Source organism: Tetranychus urticae, chromosome 1 (genome assembly GCF_039701765.1).
Source record: "Tetranychus urticae isolate SD_2017Ah chromosome 1, NJAU_TeUrti_SD_1.0, whole genome shotgun sequence".
Taxonomy (NCBI): Eukaryota; Metazoa; Arthropoda; class Arachnida; order Trombidiformes; family Tetranychidae; genus Tetranychus; species Tetranychus urticae.
Genome location: NC_142958.1, coordinates 15,870,832 through 15,894,395, shown reverse-complemented (window position 1 = coordinate 15,894,395; position 23,564 = coordinate 15,870,832). Strand labels below are relative to the sequence as shown.

Genomic DNA, 23,564 nt, shown 5'->3' with positions numbered 1-23,564 from the left:
ACATTCAATATTGAAAATTAAAGGTTAGAAGTTGAAAAACAGAGAAAAATGTGAAATGCAAAGGACACTGAATGAATCAGAGTTGACCAATAATGCAAATGTTCATCAAGGGTGTGTCAATGAAATTCATTGATTATCATGTTCATCTAAATATATAAATATATAATACAAAAGGCTCGATTCATTATAAAGACAACATTTCCCTCCCTCGATTCAAAATCTTGATCTTGCTTTGTTTTTTTCCTCTTTCCTCCTTCAAACCTAATCACATCTCGTCTTGATTCCCATGCATTTCAAAGGTTACTCTTGCAACCATCATGTTCACCATGCTCAGTGTCTCTAATTTAGTCCTTTTTTGAGCCTCTTTCACCACTTTTGCTCCAATTGACACACTAACCAGGAAAAACCTTAAACAATCCTTTACTTTTTTCCTCTTCTTTTGCTTCATTCCCTTGCAACTTTAAGTAACTTGTTAAGCAAAAGTTGGTCAACTTGCAACAACATAAATGAAGAGCTGGCCACTCAGCCAATCCCGAATCAAGCTATTTGTTTGCTTGTTCAAAAGTGTGATTAATAGTTGGCCACAAAAGGCCAAAAATGTGATTCAATTTTCCTTTTCTCATCCAATTGTTTCCTCAACTTTTTTATTGCCTCTCACTTTATTAATAACTTTATTATTAACATTATTATTATCAATACAATAATATTATTGATTGGTGATTATATGTTATAAACGAGATAAAAGGAAGAATCAATTTTCTCGTTGCAACTCTTCACCAAACTCTTTGTCCAATCTATACCCGAATCTGAATCTTATTCAATTTTCAACTTAATCTTGGAATTGAGTGAAGCCAAGAGAAGGAAAAACAAATGATTAGATGTTGATTCAAGAAAAGACTTTCATTCAAGAAACATTGAAAAATTGGTGGATTGAAAGTTAAACACTGAATAAGGTCAATGAGATGAATTTGAGGATAAAAAATGATGAAAGAAGGAAAATATCTTTCAATTCATCTTCTTTTTCCTTTGCATAAACAACTTGTTCTATTTTCCTTTTGCATTCAAATATTCTTCAATGGTCAATTTCAACTTTCCGATGCTGATCCATGTTATTACCAAATTGAGGGTAAACTAAAAAGATGATAATATGGTGAAGTTTATCGCACCAGAAAAAGGAATAACAATAAATAACATTTTTTCTTCTTCTTCTTCTTGTGATAACTTTTCACTCCCAGTGCAACCGTTTTATCATAAAATTGGAATAAAATTCAATGATAGACTTGCATGATAACAAGTAGATTTAAAGGCAATTAAGTAAATTGTCAACTGAAAAGGAATTGATTTGTTGGACAGAAGAAGAAAAAGAAAAGGCAAACAGTTTGTAAAGAGATAGTTAATGATCTGGAATTGATTTAATAGTTCAAGTTGATAGGTTAAAATTGTGTGATTCAATTAGTGATTTATCGAAGGTTCAATCAACCAGAATAGATGAACATCATTATGATCAGACAATCAGGTAAAGTGTGTTCATTACAAGTTTGTCTGTAAATGGATGAAACATGATAATATTTTTAAACTTGAATAAGTTCGGGTTTCAATCTTTTTTTGAGCAACAAATGACCGTTAAAAGGTTTCGATTGATTAATGATAGGAAAACATGAAAAATGGCAAGAAATGTTAATTGAGTTCTATTGGGATTTCAAATTATTATATTTCAAATCCATTTGTGTTAATTATTTATAATAAGGAAATGCATTCGCAAAGAATAATCGAACAAGAACATTTTCTCCTCATCTCCATGTTTATCATTTTGTTGCTTTTTTTAACCATTTTTTCATCTCTATTGCATTCACTTTACCAATCAGCATTTGCAGAAGTTTTTTTTTCTCCATCCAATTCTCAATGGATGTTGATTAGTTTTTTCCACTTTGATTCATTGTAAAGAGGAAAGAAAAACATGAAACTCTGTGAATAAACTCGGAAATTAATGTTAATCGTGATGATAATTGATGTAATGCCATCATCGAACTGGTAATTCGTTAATGAAGGTTGAAAATAGATGAGAATCATAAGGGTATTTTGATATTCCTTCAAACCAGAGAATGAGTTATCAAAGAATTCACTCCGACATGATAACTTCATCTTGAATTAGGCAGCTTTACGATCTGAATTTATTGAAGTCATTCGATTCATCATTCAATTTCTTTCTCCAATCATGTTTAGGAATTTTTCAGTATAATCAAGCTTTTCAATTTTCGTTGAGAGCGTCGAGTTTGCTTTGTTTCAGAAAGTTGTGTTCAGGACCCGAAGATTTGCTGAATACTATTCTTTCAAAGTCTATTTTCTCGTGAAAATAATTCATGAAACTAAACCGAATTCATTCAATAATCTCTGTTTTCATGAGTTCTTTTTTTCAGTTTGAACAATTCAGAGTTTTGCATATTTTTATGAGATTTTTAGGCATTCAACGCTCAGAACAATCAAAGTTTTGTTTGCCAAAAGTCGAGTTAACTGCAAAATTTATTCATAAAAATGATCAAGATTTTTTATCCAAAAACTTTGAGACAAAAAGTTGTTAATAGAAACAATTAAGAAAAGAAACTGCAACATTGTTAGGTTCATGATGATAAGATAATAATGAGTAACCTTTGAGACTTGTTTTCGACAGATCAAAGTGTGAATACATAATCAGATTAACATCCATACAAACATAATTGTAACCTTAAAGGTGAATATTTTTACGGTTAAATCTGATCCGATGAATGTTTTTTAATCAGTCAAGTTTAAAAAAATGAAATTTCATTTCGCTTGATTTCATTACACATGGATATTGAATTGCATATTTAGCGTTATTTCGATGAAACCAGAGCACAAGAGATAAATTTCGACTCATTTTGTGATTAAAGTTGATTTAATTCTAATAAGCATTTTACTCGTCCAAATATTGTTTCCAATTTTCAAAGTTTCCAGAAATAATCGGATTACTTCTTCCATCTATTAACTGTAACTAAAATTTTCAGTCTATTACAGTTGATGAGTAAAATGGGAAAGTCCATCACAGAAATGAGTTGAATGTTATCTGTTAAAGCACACAAAAGACCTGAACTGAAAATCATTTCATCGTCCAAAAATGAACAGTAAAAGAAGAAAAAATTAGCTAAATTGAATTTTTTTCACACAAAATTCATTTGTTTAAAGAAGCTCAAAATAAAGCTCAAGTTAACCTTAAAATTTAGTTAAACCACAGTCAAGTTGGCACATGAAACTTTTTCACAACTCAGGTAACAACAAATAATGCAACATTATTAAATGTAAAAGAAGAAGAGAAAGTTATCTGAAAGAAAAGTGAAAAACAGTTTTCCAGTTCCATTCAACTCCTCTTCCATGTCTTGATCCTCATCATCATCCTAATCATCATTGAACATTTGAATCACTAAAGCAACAAAAGAAGAAAAGTTAACCCAAAAGTGTAAAATATAACGAAAAGAGAAAAGAAGAAGAAAAAACTAAAAAAAAAGTTGACGATCAAAATAAATTAGCTTGCAATATGTGATAGGAATAACATTGTTCATCTTGTTCAATCTTGCTCATCTTCTAATGCCAACATGTTTCAAAGTCAACTTATTTAATTCCAAGTGTTTCATGGGATAATCATGAAAAGCTGATAAGTAAAGATGAAAATATTCAACTGATTTTGTTCACTTTTCTAATCGCAATTACATTTATCAAGATCAATGTTTTTTCACTTTTCAACTTGCAAATGTAAACTCGAGCTCAACATTTGTAAATGACGTTATCATGATGAATCAACTCCCAGTCAATTCTTACTTGTCTAGTAAAGACAATTTAGTCAACCCATATTTGTTCATCATTTTTCATCTGTCGCTTTGTCTTCCTATGAATCAATGAGAATCATTATCGGAATCAACAATCATGTTCTAAGATTTATATGAATATCTTTGTACAGATTTACATCAAAAATTCATATTATTATTGTTATTAACATTTCTTTCTTGTTCATTCTTGGTACATTATCATGACAAGGTAAAAGGGTGATAATCAAAGAAATATTATCATTAGAAGAATGAAATTATCTTCTCTATTCACACTAATAATATATCAATATCAATAAGAATCAATTGAATAAGGTCAATGAATAAGTTGAAAGTTGTCATGATAATACACATTTGGACTCTTCACTTCACTTGCTTTGTTTTGTTTTCATCGTTTTCTCTTCTTCTTCTTCTTCTTCTTTCTTCCAATCTTGACATTCCCTATTAATAATATTAATAAATAATAACATGGATTACATTAACAAATGTCTATTATTATTGTGATCATTATTATTTCGCATATTATCAAGGATATCATTTTCATTTTGAAAGCAAAATTCAATTTGTCTGTCAACTTGAGACAACATTAGCTTCTTCATTTTGTGAGGACTCTTTGACCAGACAGATGGATATTTTCAATTAAAATGGTCAACAGTTTTATAAGTACTTTATAGTTGATTAAATTTATAATCGTGATGCAAATTATAATCAACATAATTTAAATTTACCTCATAAACCAAAAATTGATACTATCTGGTTTAGTATCTGATTAATCTTTGGTATCTGTAGTGGATATCTGTGTAAGGATTCGGATATTTACTTGCCGCCTTTTGTTAATGGTTGGTTTAGTTACTGTTAATTGTCTTTTGGTAAAAATTGGTAACATTTAAATTATTTCTTGATTCTTGTGTTTCAGAATTTGACTCTTTAAAAGATTAGTCTGGGCACGGTATCCAGATTGTCATGAAATAGCGAAGCGATGCTTATTAACAAATATATTGATTAATAACTGGTAAGTTAAACCATTAACAAGCCATTGTAAGCCTAATGACCAATTGTTTTATCTTATGCTTTTTGTGTTTAGCTTTCATATTTCTACAGGACAAGTTCAATGGTCCATTTGAGTCTTTTTTCTTGCTCATGTATACAATGCTGTCGTGAACTTGAATGACCTTCAACTGTACCAATGTGTCAAGCTGGATTATTGTTACACGAGTTGTCAGACGATTTACCTTCTGCTTTGTATCCAATGGATTTGGAACCTGATTTATATCTTTCCACATTTTTCTCCATCAATCTCAACCTTTAAAACTTTGAAAAGATGTCTTTTAAAGGCTATGTATCAGTTTTGCTATTAGACCCATTTCATGTTAAATTTTTATTTTTTAGCAAAAATAATCATTTTGGTAAGTAATTTTTCGTTTTTCTTAAAAATTGTTCAAATTATAATCCTATTGATAAACATTATTGATTATTTATAAAGGGTTATTCGTGTTTTACTTTTGTTTTCTTGTCTTCTTTCCAGATGTACATTGTGTGGCCATGAAATGAAAAGTCTACATGAAATTGGACGATTAACAAGACCAGAAGGAAAAGGCCAGATGATAGAGGTAAAGGGAAAATGATTCTTCAGTAATTATATTGTTGAACATTGTTGGAGACAAATTAAAACCTATTAATGTAATCTTCCGAGGGTAATATTTCATTAATAACGTTTATTAGTTGATAAAGTAAAGTTTATTCAAGTTAGTCTCTGAATTTTTCCAGTTTGAGTCTTCAGGTAAAGTAATCTTCAACAATCATTCAATAATATCAAGTCTTTTATTCCTACTGTGCCTGGTAAAAGCAGTAATTAAACTTTTTATCATTACTATTTCTATCATTTTTAACTTTCTATCTAATATATATTTTTCTTTCCCTTCTTCTTGCTTTCCAGCATAAAATTTAACCAATCAATATTATATTATCGATATCGATCAATGTTTCAAAGAGCTGAAGGCCCGAGTTTAATTTACTTTGGTAAAAGGGAAAAAAGAGAGAAGGATAAAGACTTGGAAAGGATGAAAAAGAAGAAAATGTAATAAAGTTAATCTTTTTTTTCGCTTTCTCTTTCAACTTGCAAAGTTGTAGATTGAAAGTTAAATTATTCAGTCAATTCAACACTACAAGAATGAAAGATAATATTCAAATGTAATAGATCATCATTCTGGCTAGAATCATGATTGATTGAAGACTAGTTGAAATTCACAGGAATCCAAAATAATCTAGTTTCCTTTTTTTCTTCCCTTTTTTTACCTTCATTTTCTCATTCTCATTCTGATTCTCTTCCATTTCAATTGGTTTCAATTTTCTAAACATGGCATCAGTAAGCCATCAAAATCAGATGACACCAAAAGGTGCAGGTAAAAGGTTACTTGGGAAAGACACTTGCCAAACCTCTGGAAAAACAAAAGATTGAAATTTATTGAATGGTACAAGTTCCCAACGAAAAGATGAATACGATTAAATAGAGTTTTTGGAAATTGAAGGAAAAGAAGGAATCAAAGCAATCTTACCTGAGGTATACGAAAAAGTCTAAGAAGATTGGCAACTTGAAGGGAAACTTCACTATATGAACCTCCAACAACACCATATATTGTCTTCATACCGTACTTTGGTCTTGGTGGAATCCCGTCCTTGCATTCAAAGGCTGAAGCCTCAAAGGCAGTGTTTATCGAGGCTCGTATAAATTCAAGTGATTGATTGAGTGCATACGAATCACTTGAACAAGTATCCAAAATGATGGCTCCCATTTTAATATTTGGTAATAAACTTGAATCATTATTAATCTTGTCTATGGCAAATAACATGGCTTCCACCCTTTGTACACCACGGTCCATGTTGAGTCCTCCACAAGCTGAATGATAATTACTTCCCGAGTTACCAGCTTTGGTCCCTTTTTTGGTTTGATTTTGGGTTAAAAGCAAGAGAAAGACAAAAAAAGGAAGAAGGTTTATTAATCATTAAACTAATTAATCAGTACAAGAGAAGTGAGAAAACCCGAAAAGAGAAAGACAAAAATGAATGGTTAAAAAGATCACATTTATCATTGTATTTGAATAATGACTAGGAAATAATTTGAATCATTTAAGTTTGATTACATTTTTACTCTTCTTGCCCACAATTTTGTCCTGCTGTTCTAGTCTCGTTAAATATTCAATATTATTATTATGTTATAATTATCATGAAACAAATGTTAACTCTTTTTTCCTAGTTTCATCTATAATTTAATGTATTGTTATGGTTTTTTTATTTTCAAAATTGCTGATTGCTTTTATGTTTAATTTTTACATTTGTTTTTTGTTTCTCGTTGATGGGAAAATGTTTGATGTCAAAATTGTTTTCAATGTAAATTAATATTAATTCAATTTGCTTTGACATTGATAACCTTTTAATGTTAAACATCACTCGTCTCAACATGAGCCTTTCAAAGCTCAATAAGTCATCATCGCCATTTAAAATGCCATTAACATGAAAGTTGAAGAAGCAAGAGTGAAAAAGATTACATCATAAAATTCCAATATAAAAATAATATCATCAACATGAAGTCTATCAGAATCAAAAGGAACCTTGAACAATGCCATTGCACCCATAAGGACATTCAATATTTCACAGTGACAGGGATTGAATCTTTTACCAAAAATGTAATTCCATTCTAACAAACCAACTAAATTGTGATTAGAGGGCAGTTTAATAAATGTAATATCAGCTGAATAAAAATATTTTCAAGCTGTGAATAAAAGAATTGAATTCTGAAGTTGCCTTCAGAATTCAATTCCGACAGTCAAGTAACTGTCTAAGGTTAGGTTACAATTTCATGTCACTTCCACAAGTCTTAGAACGGTTTCGAACCTGGTTCGCATTCGTTCTAAGACCATACGGCTCACCCATCTAAGCCATGGGCCTGGCCAAAAAATTAACTGCAAAAAACAAATGAATTTTGAAACCAATACAATCGATTCGATACATTTAAGGATCTATTGATTGTTTACACATGGTTTTATCTGTAAATTTTCAATAAAGTCAATCAAGTTAAAGTTACTGAATGGTGAATATAAAACTATTCATATTAACTCCGTTCTAACAAATCAACTAAATTGTGACTAGATAAATTGTATAATTAGAAAAGGAATAAAAAATATTTTCATGAAGCTATTGCATAAAAGAGGTGAATTCTGGAGGGACTCCAGAATTCATCTCTTTGCGAATTATAATTCGGCTTTAGGTCAGGTTACTCGTTATGTTAACAAATAGACTGGTGTCTTGGATAGGGCTCGAACCCGAGTTGTTTTAATGCCTTTGGCTTATCCAGCTTGGCCATTGGCTTAAGCCTAACAATTAAGCATTAAAAAAAATATATATTTTAGAACCAATACAATCGATTCGATGCATTTAATGCGTTATTTGTATTGGAAATTGGGTTCTTTAGATTGGGATAAGAGAAAAATTGGGTCAAATTAAGCTTATAAAAAGTATAAATTGAACAATTTTCATGAAAAATGCAAATTGGTTGTGAATTATTTGATTTTTTTTCGGGTAAAAGATACATTTTTACTGATTCAAAATAAACCAGCAAGTTGTAAGATAAAGAACCCAAATTGAAAATAGTCAATCTAATGCATAATCAATCTTGGGTAACAATAAAATTGACAATTGAATGTGTTTTGGTGAATAGCAGAGGAGTAGAAAGGTTAAACCATTGTAATTGTCAATTAAGATTAAGGTTTGTCTAAAGGACCAAAAAGCTAAACCCAAAACTAGATTAACAATTGGACAACAAGACGATCTGAATCATTTTTGCCCTTCAAACAACTTGAAAGCAATAAAAAAGGTAAACGAAGGTTGAAAAGCCAAGTAAATACATCGATTTATTGTGAGTGTGTGTGTCAGCAAGTCTTTAAACTGTCTCGAGTCTTAATTGATCTTTATCATGTCGAGTAAAGTTTGAATATGCCAAAATTTGTAGAATCAGACAAACACAAATTCTGGTGTCTATGGCTACCAACTATTGTAAGCATAGTAAGCTAAAGGAAGACAAGATTGGAAGATGCAATGAAGATTATTGTAATCAATGGGTTAAGTCTAGTGAATACAAGAGTTAATTTTTTGGGGTTTTGTTTCTGTTTTGTTTCTGGTTAAGATTGTTTACCTTTTTGATGAATGGGAAAGATTCCACCAAGAAGTATGTCACCATGAAGTGATATTTTGTCTGTTGATTGAACTACAATAACATTATTTCCGGTTGACAATATAAATACAATGGCAATGATGATTAGAGTTACTTGATTAGTTACTTGGTAACTGATCATATTTTTTGCTTTTGGCTTTACTGTTGAACAGTTGAACAAGTTAAACATTGAAGCGATTCAGGTTGCGATAATGATGATTTCAGGATAGAATGGACAGTCAACGGAATAATCAATGGCTGACCAATTAAGATGATGATAATGATGAATGTTGATCAGCAGCAGCTTTTGTCTTCATTTGCGTTTCACACTTGGCTTCATCTTATTCCTTTTCTTCAACTTGATTTGAAGTTGCAGTAGTTTTGCTTAAACAATAATCTATATTGATTAACCTTTCATCTTTGCCTTTAATTGTAATTCAATTGCAATGTAAAGATGACAAACTTGAAACACAAGAAATCAGGTAATGATTACTCTTGATGTACAGCTAATTCAATTAGAAGTTTATTTGAACCAACAATTTGGCTGATCATTGTGATTATGGTCATCTGATGGAGCTTTGATTGTGATTATGATGAAGATGGAGATGATGATGTTATTGAAGATTCATTGATGAGTAAAGATTGAGCATGTAAAACGTGAGAACACTGTTGATTAATTGATAATTATTCAACTATTACATTTGTTTTGGTTGCGACTCTTCAACAGTTTTAGCTCATTAAATAATCATTGTGATTAAATGTTGGTACAACAAGATGAAATCACTGTCAAATTGGTAAACTGATAATTATAATAATAATTAGGAAATGAGAAAGTTGCAATTGTATTTACAAGTGAAAATACAATTGGAAAAAAAAGATACGAATGAATGTAAAAAAGAACGATTTGGATGAGGGAAAAAAAGGATTTTACTGTCTTACCGTTTGCACTGTTTTGCCTCTTAATTTGGTTTGGTTAATCAATTAATTGTGAACAGATGCATGTTAGTTTCCTCCTGGTTTTTTGGGTTAAACAGTCTTCAAGTTGGTAACAGTTTAAATCCAGTGTTGATGGTGAATATGAGGGAAAATATTTTTGTTGTGAAAGTGAAGACAATTATGACACTGGAAATGTGTAAGATTATGAAATGAGGTGATGATGTGATGTTGATGGTAATGTTGATGGTTGATGGGATGTTATGAAAGGCTTTCAATGTAAAGTTTTGATGTTTTGTTTTGTTAGGAAAGACAACGGACTTGGAGTTACTCAGAGTTGAACTACCATGTAACTGTGACTAGGAGTGACAAATTATGAAATGAAAAAAAATATATGTTAAGCTAATTGTTTACCGGGTAAGATGATAAGAGTGAGATGATGAGAAGAAGGAAGATAAAGATAGAGTGAGTGAGAAGAGGGTGAGGGAGATAGAGGAAGGAGAGAAGGGATGAAATAGGGAGAAAGAAAATATCAAAACATTTTCAAAGTAGTCTGATCATATTCATTGTTGTATCACCTTTTTTTTAAGACAAGACATGATCAGAAAGTAACATGGACAGGGTTAGCTGAGAGAGAATGAAGATAACGAGATGATTTTGTAAGGAGAGATGAGATGAACCGGACATGTTCAGTCTTATTCATGGTTTCAATATCATCATCATTTTCAGGTTTAGTTTTCCAATTCCGAACAATCTGAAGATGAAATTGTTTCAACATTTGCAGTGTCATCTAGTGGCTGTAGAATTAGTTTACTCAAATCTTAAATCTTAATTTTCGACTTCAACTCAACTGTCATTTTTGAATTTATTAATTCTGTTTTTTGGTTATTTGGTCTCATTTGTGCAAAATAAAAGGGTAAAACCTAAGTGTGTCCTCTACTGTAGTTTAGATTTATTTATTTTATGATAAGAACAATTGAAAAATATTATAAATTGCAATAAAAGTTGAAAAAATCTACTTTACAGTAAATGCAAATTCAAGTTTAAATTTTCTCGTCAACCAGCCGCAATTGGATTTATTAATCGTCTCTTTTATAACCTGGCTACATACAGACATTTTTTTCTTGATATCCTTTAATATATTTTGATAAATTATGCCTGATTCTGTCCAGATTTACTCATGTCACAAAAAATTTACCGATGGTCTCCGAGGCCACTCCGTTCTGCATTAAACTGAACAATTCTTTAGTGGCTTGCATCCAAAGATGAAAGTGTAATTGCGAATTCGTAATTCTTCTTGATTATCGGCTATTAAATCAGCCACTTTACGTACACTTCAACACCTTCTTAGTCCAGTCCGACTTCATCAATAATGATACAATTAAATTGGTAAGGATTGTGATCAATCCTAACAGTAACGACAGCTGTTTAAAGTTGACAGAATGACATCAGCTCTTTTGAGGATACATTTGTATCAGTTTTAAGACTTAATCTTAAAATGTTAGTCATGAACCATTTTCTCTTAAATTGAATGATTATTAGCAAAATTGAGTTGAGTGCAGTGACCAAGATAATCGGTTATTAGTTTATCTTGGTAAATATCAACCATTAAGAAATAGACCCATGGTTACTTTTTTTCTTACTTCAACCATATAACCGGTTGCCGGTAACCAACATCTTCAGTTTGTTACAGTCTCTTTGTTTATAAACCGCGTAAATGTAACCATAGATACCAGTTTTTAGCCAAAAGCAACACTTTTATTTATATTTCTGTGAATTAATTTGAGTTTTGATCTTATTTTCGCTTATTTTGTTCTCTCTTTTTTTGATCTTTTTACTAATTGCTTCTATTCTTCACAGTGACCAAATGATTCGTTTGAAAGGAGCACGTGGTGATGGAGCATCGCCTTTTGATGTCATTCTTGAAAAAGAAGCAACTCTTGGTCGATCAAAACAATCCAAAATTCCACTCGTTTCTCTTTATATTAGCCGTTCTCATTGTAAATTTGAAAAGGAGAATAATGTCTGGTATCTCACCGATTTAAAAAGTTTCAATGGTACCTATCTGAATGGTGAACGTTTGCCTCCGCACAAAAGATCAGCGATCAAGTATGGAGATAAGATTAGATTGAGTTTTCCAGTCCAAGGAGATGACTGTTGTTTCGAGTTGCAAGTTATGAAGCCATCTAATGCCAATGAGAAATCTATTGAAGTTAAAAAAGAAAAAATAAACGAAAAACCTAATGTAAGCATCGTGACCTCCACCCCTAAGACTAAGACTCCGGATACTGAAAATGTTATTGTCATTCAGGATAATGCTGTCGATTCCTGTTTTGACCCTGTTGTAGAATCGCCTAGGAGGACTAAAATACTGGAAACAAAAAGAGCTAAAGACTTGAAAATGCATTACCTTAAACAAAAACTAGCTAGAAGTGCAAATGACAACTTTAACAAGAACAAAACCAAAACTGGTGGGCTGAAAAAACAAGTTGCCGCATCCTATGGTAATCGGATTCCGATTCCTGGTGGTGGCTCCGCTCGTGTCATCCCCTCTACCAACAAACCCGAGATAACAATCCTATCCACTAAACCGAAACAACCTGGTTCAGTGCAGCCTGCGCCTAAAATTAAAATAGAAAAAGACGAATCTAAAAAATCTAGTCTTGATATAGATTGTATAAATTTAGTTGGTGACGCGCCTACGGTCAAAAGGCAACCAGTTCCGACTAATGTGTCAAATCGCAGTAATAGAGTTACATCTCTTGTTGAGTCCATAATTGCAGCTCAAAAGAATAATGTTAATATTAAACCTGGACAGACTAACAGGCCGAAGACTACCATTTCTAAAGTAAGTGAAGAACCATCCGTTTCTGATACTACTAAATCAGCTGAATCCGGAGCTGCATCTAAATCAACGGAAACTGGAAGTGTATCTAAACCTGTGCCCAACAAAAGACCTGTGCCTGAAAGTGTTCCCAACAAAGCTACTAATCCATCTAAAAAAGTCAAAATTTCTGATGGAGGAATCGCACAAATGATTGCTGAGAAGCGAAGTAAACATGATAATATCACGGTCAGCCCAATGAAGCCTTTAGGACCACCACCAACCACATCTAAAAAAACTAACCAAATACCTCAACCAACTTCATCTGTATTACAAAACCATATAAGTTTGCTTCCAAAAGAATTGCAGGTCAAAAATTTTTCTACTGATAATGTACTTTTAAAAATTCTCGAATGGAGTGTTCAATGGATCAGGGAGAGCAAAACATTGTCCAACAAACCACCTCCTATTACAGATAAACCTCTCATTAAATTGAGTTTATCTTATTCAAGTTGGCAAAAATATTACGATACTTATGAGCCATTGGTGCTTCACGAAATCTGGTCTCAAATTATGCAATCTTATGAAAGTGAGAAGCAATCTAATGTTCTAATGGTAGCTGTCTCTAGCTATGAACTCATCGATGGTTTTCTCAAACTTGACTGTCAAGCTACAATGCTTCCTTCAGACTTTCGTGATCAATTATATTTGAATGAAGGAGATTTAGCTTTGGTCGAATTACAATCTGAAAGCTGTGAAAAAAGAGTCGTTTTTGGATACATCGAGACAATGATTTCAGAAGATATTACTGATAGGACGCCAATTCTACGGACTTATCGAGTGCCTCCTGGTCATAGAATTTTCTTAAAATACCAGATAAAAATAAAGTTCCGCCAAGTGAAATTGGACTGTGCTTCTCTGATGAGAGTCAGAAGTATATACTACCTCAAGCCATTGCTTAGAAATATTGAAGCCATTTTAGCTCTTCAAAATTCCAAGTTGTGTGAAGACATTCTTTCGCCTAGGATGGTTACTTGTCAAATGGCTGTTCCATCTATTAAATTTAGTAATCCTGACTATAACGAGTCCCAACTGAAAGCCATCTTAGCATCTGTCGAAGCTGTTCAAAGACCTTACACTATGCCTAAATTATTAATGATTCAAGGTCCTCCAGGAACTGGTAAAACAACAACTCTGGTAGGAATAATCAAAAAAATATTCGAAACTTGGGAAGAATCTAATTCTCCACCTAAAGTTTTGGTCTGTGCTCCTTCGAATGGAGCGATTGATGAAATTGCCAGGCGACTTCACAGTGCTCGACATTTTTTAACCTCAACTCAATGGAAAAGACCTTTAAGGTGTGTTCGTGTCGGAATGCCCAATCAAATGCATCCCTCTGTTCGTAAAATGTCATTAGATGAGTTGGTTACTGAAAATATCTCAAGACAAAAGTCTGATCACCAACGTGGTATTCAAGAAAAGATTGATAATCTGGAAAGAGATGTTGCTTGTAAAGACCGTCTAGTTGCTGACTATCGCGCTAAAAATGATAAAAATAATGTTGATAGATGTTTATCAGAAATGTTTATTTGCAATCGAGAGATTGAGTTCTTAAGAAAGGAATTGAAAAACAATAATGAGCAAATGAATGATATCAACAAGAAAAAAAGTCTTAGAGCTGATATCCTCAAAAAAGCTGATGTCGTTTTGTCAACTTTAAACAGCTGTCGTCAATCGTTGCTAGAAGGATTATATCTTACTGATCGAGATCCTTGCCAATTTAATTGTGTCATTATTGATGAAGCCTCGCAATGTTGTGAACCTGAGATTTTGATGCCTCTCACTTATACCTCAATTTCAAAAATGATCCTCATTGGAGATCCTATGCAGCTTCCAGCTACTGTCATCTCTCCTGTTGCCTCAGAATATCATTATGATAGATCTTTATTTGAAAGATTTTTCCATCATTTTGGTGGTTATTCATCTTCTAGTCCAGTATTGATGCTTGATACTCAATATCGTATGCACTCTTCAATATGCTCTTTTCCATCGAAAAAGTTTTACAGCAATCGTTTAAAGACTGCCCCAGATCTCGACAAAAGACCTTTTCCTCTCAAACCTTATTTAATTATTGATCTTAAAGGCACCACCTTTGATCAATCCAATTTCAAAAATATCCACAATGAACTGGAAGCCGATTTTGTTATTAACCTGTATTCAGCTGTTCGAGAAATTTGTCATCGTGATACAACAGTGGGTATTATTACACCGTATCAAGGACAGAAAAAATTATTGTCTAATAAATTGGAAAAAAATTATCCCAATGTTGATGTCAACACAATCGATGGGTTTCAAGGGCAAGAAAGAGATGTCATTATTATTTCTTTGGTTCGTGATTTTTCCAAGCGCGACTGTGGCATCGGTTTTCTCGGCTCAGCTAATCGTTTAAATGTTGCACTTACCCGAGCTCGGCATTCATTAATAATTTGTATATCAGACATTTCAGATGTAAATAACGATCTATGGAAAAGTTTAGTAGATAACGCCGCTTCCAGAAAATTGCTTCTTAAAACTTCATGTAGAGTCAAAAATGGACTCAAAAACCTAATCAAGGCTGAATGAGTGTTCAATTGTATAAAAACGTGATACCGAATTTTACCATTTTCTGATGTCGAACCTGTCTTTTGTCAATATTCAAAGTTGATTTTTAACTTTTTTTTGGTTATCCCCAGCCTGTTCAACAATTCTTGTAAATTTTTTATCCATCTATAGTATTCCGTCCTTCAAAGACTCAGAATTCATCAGTGAATCAAAGACAAATGCGATTTTCTCCTCAAATTTGTAAATTATTGACATCAATATTCAACTCAAGCGCAAACATTTAACCAAAGTTTCCCGATGAACACTGGACGACAACTGTGACTCTAGATGCCAGAAACATTTTTAAACACAAAGAAATGTAAAACACATGTCCTTCCATTAAGCCTTTAAACAATTGTGATTGAAAGAAATTGTGCTGTTTAAGATGAAACCTTAATCATCCTTTTCATCATTATCTGTCTCATATTTTTACTCTTGTTAAGTTTTGTAAATTGACTCACTTGAAAATAACTCATCGAAAAACAAAACTGTCGACACTTTTGCAAAAGAACTCCTATCAAGCTCTTCTTCCTTTCCGGCTAATCTAAATGATTTACACTGTTTTCTTGTCTTGAAAATGTATTTATAAATGGTTCAACACTCAACAGGCTGTACATGAGGAGGGCAACAAGAAAGTTAATCTTAGCCTGATTTCAAAATTTGGCGATAATGAAGATTGTAAAGCAACAGATTTAACTTTGTTTTCATTGTCTCTGTTGTCTTGTTATTATTTTAATCAATATAACCAAAATTTGTGATTAAGGTAAAATTAACTGCCTTGTTGCCTCCTTGATTTGGCATATGTTAAGTGTTACACTGTTTATCATGTGGATAAGTTGATACAGACAGGGATGAAAATGAAGAGAGTTGCTGATATGTTATTTTATCATCACAACCATATGGAAAAACAATTTTTCAAAGTAAAACATCGTCTTTATCTGCATCTTTCAACATCTTTCCAATTGTGATACCATGAAAACTTTCTTAAGTATTGGAGAGAAAGAAATTGAACCCGAATTTGCAGCAAAATTGATGCTTTAATGAACGGAAATTTCATTCTCCATTTAATCTTGAGGCCTTAACCAAAGCAAAATCAACTGTCTCTAACTATATTTATTGTTGAAACCCTCTTCACTTTTTTATTGTCTTTTATAATCACCTATTTATATCATAATAATAATAATCTTTAATAATCATGTTCTTAATGTTCAGTTTACTTAATTGATGATCATCAATCCATCTTAATATCTCAACGGCAATCTTGAATGAATTTTGATGATGAATCTGTTGGTTATTGGTGTTTTTTAATCTTGATGACGAAAAGAAGAGAGAAACGAAATCAAATTTTAATCTTTTCCTTCGGTCGAACAGGATTTAAGATTATTTGACTAGTCTAACAGTTAACAAGCTTGATAAGTGTAACTTGATTTACTCGATTGTTCATCAGCTTCCAAAATGGCTCTCATTGTTGAGCAAATTTCACTCAAACTCAAACTGGATGGAATAACACTGGATGATATAACATTGGATATGCGATTACCATTAGAGTCAACACAGAAACATCTTGAACCCGATTCAAAGCATTGGTTGGCCTTAAAGTTTCCATATAAATCACAGAGCAGTTTATCATACGGTTTACCCAAAGTTGTTATTTCATACTCTTGAATGGCACAATCACATTTCATTGTCCGATCATCATTGCCATATCTGTCGATGCGATAATTGGCAACATTTTCACCGACTGAATTTACACACGAACACTCTGAATCTGTGCATTGTCTATGAACAAAATTACCATCCAAATCACATTGCATTGAGTTCAAGCCAATCGCATCGATTCCTTTACGGCCCAAGAAGCTTGTTAGATTGGCCAATGGTTGTAACAGTTGTTCACACATTTTATTGTAATCGGCGCCAATCAAGTGCAATGACTCAATGTAATCGACTATATTATTCATCAGAATTCATCGGAATGAGGATGAGGACAAGAAGCGTCAAACATGACAAACAAAAGAGATAAGAGAAAAGATAATTTGAATTCATGAGAAAAACCCATCTTAAGAGCAAGTACAGGTATTCCTAAAGGAGGCATTTAAAGGAGGTAAAAGATGGTTGCGATTGCTTGAGTAATACAAACAATGAAAATGGAGATTCAATGTGTTTCATTGCTAATTGAAATTAGAGCTTCTAAAGGCCTAAATTTCAGGTCTAAATGACTAGACATTAGATCAAGGCTCTTACACTTTAGTTTAGGCTTGAACATTTAAGAAAAATTTTAGACTTTTTAGCCTTTTAGATGTTTAACCTTATGTCTAATTTTCAATCAATGAAATTATGGTTCCATTTTTAAACATATAAGCTTGATACACTAACACTGGTAATTTAACTCTGCATTAAAGAGTCATAGCAATTTCTTTGTCGTTTTATTCAAATATTGAATTCGTTTCGACTGATGAATTCAAAAAATAATTTTGAGGAAGATTGAAATGAGTCAATAGCAAAAAGAATGTCAAAAATTAATTCGCATTAATGAAGTCTAGACAAAAGTCTAAACATTAGACTTTAGCTTCAGAGCTATTTTCAGAGTCTAGATCTAATTTTCAAATTTGTTGACTTTAGACTTGACTATAAGTCTAATTTGACATGAAGCTAAAATCTAGACGTCTAATAATAGAACCTCTAATTGGAAGAATCACAATCAATCTTTTAACTTTTAACAATTGCTTTGCCTTTTGATTTACTTTGATTTACTTACAGCAAACTTTGAGATCGGCCTTAATCATTTTCCACTTTTGTCCACTATCATGGTCAATGCAATAACATAAATCCTTCAACTTTTTATTGCCATCGTCATCGGTATATTCAACTTTCTCATCACAATTAACTTCAACCTGTCGTTGGTAAGTATCATAATCTGTAAACGTGTTTGTGTTGATTCATATGAAATAATGGGAAATATCAAGAATAAGAAGAAAAAGAAAAACAATAAATAACTCAATCATCGATAAAAACTTGATCTTGTTTTCTTGTTTCATCTCAGATAATTTATTTTATTTTTCGTCTAATATCTTTCATGTTTATCTTTAGATTCTTTACCATGTCAAAGACTATGAGATAATTGGGAAAACAAAATCACAGTGGATTTCATGATGAATTGAAGAGCCTCCAAGATGACATAATTACGATTTGTGCATAAAATTAAAAACATGAATAATGATGAGAGGGAAAAAAATTGTTAAAGTACGATCAAACATGTTCTCAATGAGTGAAAATACTTTTTTTCACTCCAAACCCAGTCTTGGAAAATGAATATTTAAACAAATTCAATTTCATCTGCATTTCCCAATTGGACATTTTCTGACTTGCCTGATACTTACAACAAGAAAGACTCGAAACAGCATCAATAAGAACCAAAGGTGAAACCTGTTGTCCCGTTGATGGATCAGCACAAAAGCACAGTTGATCATGACATTGGAGTGAAGCAAAGTTGCCATTCTCGGAACAATGTAAATGTCTTGATGATTGATAATCAAGATAATTATCTGGATCACTCGTGTAACGGCTCAAGGCGACACTGCATGAACAAGTCATATTGGAACCGTTTACTGATTCCACTGTACCAAACGTCTTTTCACCCGAATCAGGATCAACGCAATAGCATCTATTAATGAAACCAGAAATGGAACATTGAGTAAATATGGGAAAAAAAGGTGAAACAGTAGCAGTTGAAAGGAAAAAAATACTTAAGGAAAAGGAATATTTCCATCAATTGAATCAATTTCAATCTTCCTACTCAATGACTTAATCATGCATAAATATTGCTCTTTTAATTATTCCAATGTTAATTAGCGATTCTCAATTTAAATGGAATCATCGTCTCCAGTGCAAGTTTAATTGGAAAAATTTAAATTTTAAAAAATCTCTAAAGGACCATTTCTGTGCCATTGAACATGCAACATGATTCATGTCTTGAATGAAAAGAAGAAGAAGAAAACTGGAATTTTCAATCACTTGAAAGTCAAGTTTACTTGTAAATTGTTAATCAATTGTTTAAGAGCAATTGGTGCTTCAATTTGGTGACATGAAAAACACGTAAAACAAAAAGCAAAGGCCATCAAAAAAATCAAAAGTGAAAGGAATGACAAAAACGCTGCTGTTGGCCTTACAATGTTCAAGAGGTTCAATCCAAAGTTGTTAATGAAAAATGTTTAATCCTGTAGCAACATTATGAAACTTGTACTCTGATCAACATGTCATCAAATCACACTTACAGATCAACAGAATCATTGATCGTCAAAATGAACAAGATGAAACTTGTCACCTCAACATGGTTACTGATAACACATAATAATAGTGATCAAGATTCCAAGCAAAAGTCCAAAAGGAAGGTTAAAACGTCGAGAGAGAGGCGCAATCAAAAGGATGATTACCATTTAATTGCTGATTAACATTGACTAATTTTATTTTTAGCAAAAACTTCATGCGTAATAGTCGTAATTGTGATTAACCTGAAATTGAAAGTGAAATGTTCACTTAATTTCTTCTTCTTTTGCTTGTCAACGTTATTACACCTTGCCCATGACAATTGTAAGGCAACAGTTGTTAACAAAGTCCATGGAAGGAGGAAACCATCAACCTGATGATCAGCAGCATGTTGAGTCTGAAAGTGTACTTTAGAAATGAAAATAATCAAAGATGAAGATGATGAATGAAGCATATATAAATCACGTACAAACATGATTAACATTAACTTCTATTAATGTTAATGTTAATATGTTGCTAGGCAGAGTTCAGCCCATAAGCAAAACGTCTAAGGTTGTTGTTTAAGATCGTACCTTTTCAAGAAACGGATACAAGTCGACCCTCGAACTACTCTTGATAACTCATCATTAACTTGCAATAACCTGATGAACAGCAATTTAATCTTATCCTTTGAGTCCTCAGAAAATTTGCTTTTCTTCTCTCTCTCTCTGTCTCTTCATTTAACACTTTTCAGTTTTATTACAAGTAGTCTTCAGATGTGAAAGTTGCTTGCAAAAAATATTACAATATAATTTATTGGAAAATAATAATAAAATGTTAATAGTAACTAGAATAATAAAATATGCTGATAAGTAAATGAAAATTACAATCTTTGGATACAATCGACGCCAAATGATTCCATCAACCTGATAATGGGCAACAAGTTTTATTGGCTTACCTTGGTTCCAGCGTTGTTTTTAGGTAAACATTAACTTTTTTTTGGACGCCAAGCAACAAGTTGAAACCAATAATTAACCAATTTAATCAAGTTACAGCCAAGCTTTACAGTTAAATTAACATTTAAAATCTAAACATTTATCAGATACTTTACTCTGTCTCAATGTTGTTTACAATATTTTCCGTTTTTCCAATCAAATTCATCAAGTTTCTCCTTTTACACTCATCATCCTCACTTCATGTTCAAACCTTGAAAATGCAATGTTTCATATTATTACAGAGGCAACATTTACTTCACTGACAATCATTTTCATCTTACATGATTTTCCAAATTTCAACATATTCCAATTGAACTTAGACAAAGGTAAAGGTTAAACTGAAAACAGACTCAATTTGGGATTACAGGATTAATTCAAATCAATTGTCAAGTATTTACACATTTTTAGGTGCAAATTGACTTTGAATGGGTTTACTATTGATAAGAACAAAAACTATGTTAATGATTCAATTGTTGAACAGATGAACGCGGATGAACATTCCTGGTTCAATCATTATCATGCTTGTTGTTGAATAAAAATTGAACCCTCGGAGCCCAAACTCAAGTGTTCAACAGAATTTATCACTAATCAACATAAAGTGATTATGTTCAAAGTTCGATTAAGTTGGATTATCGATTGAATAAGGTTAACTCCAAGTTTCCTTTTATTTTCACTTTTCGAGTAAATGTTTTTACTCTGATTATTGACCAAACAAGGTTGACTTTTCGATTCGACACAAAATTGCAATTCAATCTCTTTGATGGAAACCCGAATGAGGCCAATCATCAAGAGATGAATCTGGTTAGTGAGCAAGAAAGGTAATCTTGATAATCATGATTGAGATGATAAATGTGATGAGAATGACGTCTCAATATGATCTTCAATTGTATTCTTACCTTAGCATTGATTAATTATGAAAGCGGATTAATTGATGATTGCTATCTTCAGACCAATTAATCTCACCTTAAACCCACTTTCATTGAAGTAAAAAAAGTGAAAAAATAAACAGTTTTCCAAGTATTTCTCGGTTCTAATCACTTGCACTCGTTTAAACTAACAATTTTCAATTTCATTCCAACTGTTTCATTCAAATTGTATCTCACAAATGATTTATCTGGAAATCTTATTCTCTCATTATTATGCCAATTCAACCATAAGACTTGAAAAGTGAAAGTAAATGTTTATCAAACAAACGGGACAAATCAACTGATCGTCAAAGAAATATCACTTTTTGACTTTTCCTTTTTTCATCAATACTTACCTGTCTTGTCCCATTCAGTGATAAATATCTATCTTGTGTGATTGGTTTTTTTGGAAGAAAAAGTAAAATGTCTTTAATCAAATTTGAATGGCACAAGCAATTTGGGAATTTGATTGAATGCGATTCAAACTAAATTCATAAATATCAACTGTTTCCCTTTTGTTGAATTGGATTATAAGAATTTAAAAGTCAATAGAAATCACAATTTCAATGTTTCTGCAAACTTGCTTTAGATTTGAATTTAAAGCAACGACTGATGATATAAAATGGTACAAAATGCTTACTTGCTTGTTTTGCATTGTTTGGGTTTATATTGTCCAGTCTCGTAATCACATTCAGGTTGATATTCAGAGGTTTCAAATAGAAATCCAGTTTTTACTAAAATCCCTGATCAATGAAGAGACAAATTAGTGTTGAATGAAAAGTCGAAAGCACCAAGTCTCACCTGCTCTGTTTGAACAGAAGCTTTTCCCATTCAAATTGATGGCCTTTTCTCGCTGTTGAATGCACTTTGAAGTGGTTCCATTTTGAACACAAATTAATTCACTTTCATCACAGATTAATCCATTTCTACATCGAGATTCAAACGAATTGCAACTTTCATTTAAACCTTAAATAATACGTAAAAGTTAATTCAAGTTGCAACGTAAATGAAACAAAGCATTTACCTGAAATGTAAACACAACCAGGACAACATCCACCGATCCAAATGTTGTCCACAATCTCTTGCTGTGGCTCAATGCAAATGTTAATTTTTGGACACTCAATCAGTTCACAGTTAACATTGAAATGATCGTTGAAATAGACTGAAGCCGTAGCAAACGTACAAAATGTCAAAGTAAAATATAAATGAACCAACATCATATTGAAACAAAAATGAGACTAAAATTGTTTTAATGTGCTCTTATCATTGTTGGTATTTTATTGCAATGCAAACGTCTTTATTACATCAGTAAAGAAAAGCATAAAAATGTTTAGACTCTAGGAATCCATTTTGATTGATGTTGGCCCAAAATGCATTCAAATTGTTCAATGAATATCCAATTGTTGCAAATTGCTATGAGACAATGAAAGCAAGTCTCAATCTGTTGCCTGAAAATGGAAAAGGAAATATTGAAAGTGAATGAAATAGGAAGAGAACAGATGATTAGGAAGAAGAATAAGAAAATAACTGTAAAAGTGAGTGCGAAAGGGAAAAGATGAGTTTTTTGATTGATCAAAGGTAAGGAATGGTAATGATGATAATGATGAAGATTGGCATGAAAACTTGTAAAACTTGAGTTAATCATGAAAGAAAAGGAGAAAGACTAAAATGGCAAACTGTTGCTTGCCATTTTCTTGCCTTTATCATTTGTCTCTCTTTTCTTTCTTCTTTTCATTTTCTCTCTCTTTTCTCTTCTCTATCATGCTGCGGGAGTATAGATGTTCACTGATTCTGATGAGAACGACTGAAGCGCCCTTCCTGATATAAAAGCTTGTTAGACTATTTATCATGAATATAAAAACATTTCCAATTCATGTTGAATATGTTACTTTTAAAATACATGTTAACCTATCAACAAGAACGATATCATTAAAAGTTTTATTTTTCAACCTTTCCCTTTAATCGACAGTCAATTAGCCAACAATT

At 32.1% G+C, this 23,564-nt stretch overlaps 3 protein-coding genes and 1 long non-coding RNA gene across 7 annotated transcripts; 2 read left to right on the top strand and 2 right to left on the bottom strand.

The window, feature by feature from the left end:
- Positions 1–4,264: 4,264 nt before the first annotated feature.
- On the bottom strand, positions 4,265–10,576 carry LOC149094660 (metabotropic glutamate receptor-like). Of its 2 annotated transcripts, none has more exons than XM_089265928.1 (3): positions 9,979–10,576; positions 9,022–9,838; positions 4,265–6,768 (listed from the first exon to the last, which is right to left on the bottom strand). In XM_089265928.1, exons 2-3 carry the CDS (start codon positions 9,227–9,229, stop codon positions 6,374–6,376), a joined length of 603 nt encoding a protein of 200 aa, XP_089122054.1. In that variant the 5' UTR covers positions 9,230–9,838; positions 9,979–10,576; the 3' UTR covers positions 4,265–6,373. The 2 variants fall into 2 exon arrangements, with proteins under 2 accessions (XP_089122054.1, XP_089122053.1); XM_089265927.1 differs by having other exon boundaries at positions 6,361–6,768; positions 9,022–9,615; positions 9,979–10,544.
- On the top strand, positions 4,707–7,250 carry LOC107370281 (uncharacterized). Of its 2 annotated transcripts, none has more exons than XR_016197760.1 (5): positions 4,707–4,845; positions 4,935–5,239; positions 5,359–5,443; positions 5,770–5,910; positions 6,200–7,250. It is a non-coding gene; the product is annotated as an uncharacterized LOC107370281 (long non-coding RNA). The 2 variants fall into 2 exon arrangements; XR_001570586.3 differs by having other exon boundaries at positions 4,918–5,239.
- Positions 10,577–11,533: 957 nt separating the features above from the next.
- On the top strand, positions 11,534–16,632 carry LOC107370278 (uncharacterized). The gene is made up of 2 exons (XM_015938269.3): positions 11,534–12,217; positions 12,284–16,632. Exons 1-2 carry the CDS (start codon positions 11,840–11,842, stop codon positions 15,416–15,418), a joined length of 3,513 nt encoding a protein of 1,170 aa, XP_015793755.2. The 5' UTR covers positions 11,534–11,839; the 3' UTR covers positions 15,419–16,632.
- A 91-nt stretch (positions 16,633–16,723) lies between these two features.
- LOC107370279 (uncharacterized) lies at positions 16,724–22,808 on the bottom strand. 2 transcript variants are annotated; one of them, XM_015938270.3, is made up of 6 exons: positions 22,603–22,808; positions 22,380–22,544; positions 22,219–22,321; positions 18,814–19,097; positions 18,192–18,350; positions 16,724–17,381 (listed from the first exon to the last, which is right to left on the bottom strand). In XM_015938270.3, the coding sequence occupies exons 1-6, from the start codon at positions 22,796–22,798 to the stop codon at positions 16,837–16,839; spliced, it is 1,452 nt and encodes a 483-aa protein (XP_015793756.2). In that variant the 5' UTR covers positions 22,799–22,808; the 3' UTR covers positions 16,724–16,836. The 2 variants fall into 2 exon arrangements, with proteins under 2 accessions (XP_015793756.2, XP_089122052.1); XM_089265926.1 differs by having other exon boundaries at positions 22,219–22,312.
- Between the last annotated feature and the right edge of the window lie 756 nt (positions 22,809–23,564).

Coding starts and splice junctions, on each gene's coding strand:
- LOC149094660 (XM_089265928.1), bottom strand. CDS start 9,229: ATGTTTAACTTGTTCAACTGTTCAACAGTAAAGCCAAAAGCAAAAAAT. Junction 6,769..9,021: donor CTTTCCCATTCATCAAAAAG/GTAAACAATCTT, acceptor AAACCAAAAAAG/GGACCAAAGCTGGTAACTCG.
- LOC107370278 (XM_015938269.3), top strand. CDS start 11,840: ATGATTCGTTTGAAAGGAGCACGTGGTGATGGAGCATCGCCTTTTGAT. Junction 12,218..12,283: donor AAATAAACGAAAAACCTAAT/GTAAGCATCGTG, acceptor ATTGTCATTCAG/GATAATGCTGTCGATTCCTG.
- LOC107370279 (XM_015938270.3), bottom strand. CDS start 22,798: ATGATGTTGGTTCATTTATATTTTACTTTGACATTTTGTACGTTTGCT. Junction 22,545..22,602: donor TGGTTGTGTTTACATTTCAG/GTAAATGCTTTG, acceptor GTATTATTTAAG/GTTTAAATGAAAGTTGCAAT. Junction 19,098..22,218: donor AAACAATGCAAAACAAGCAA/GTAAGCATTTTG, acceptor TTTCATTAATAG/ATGCTATTGCGTTGATCCTG.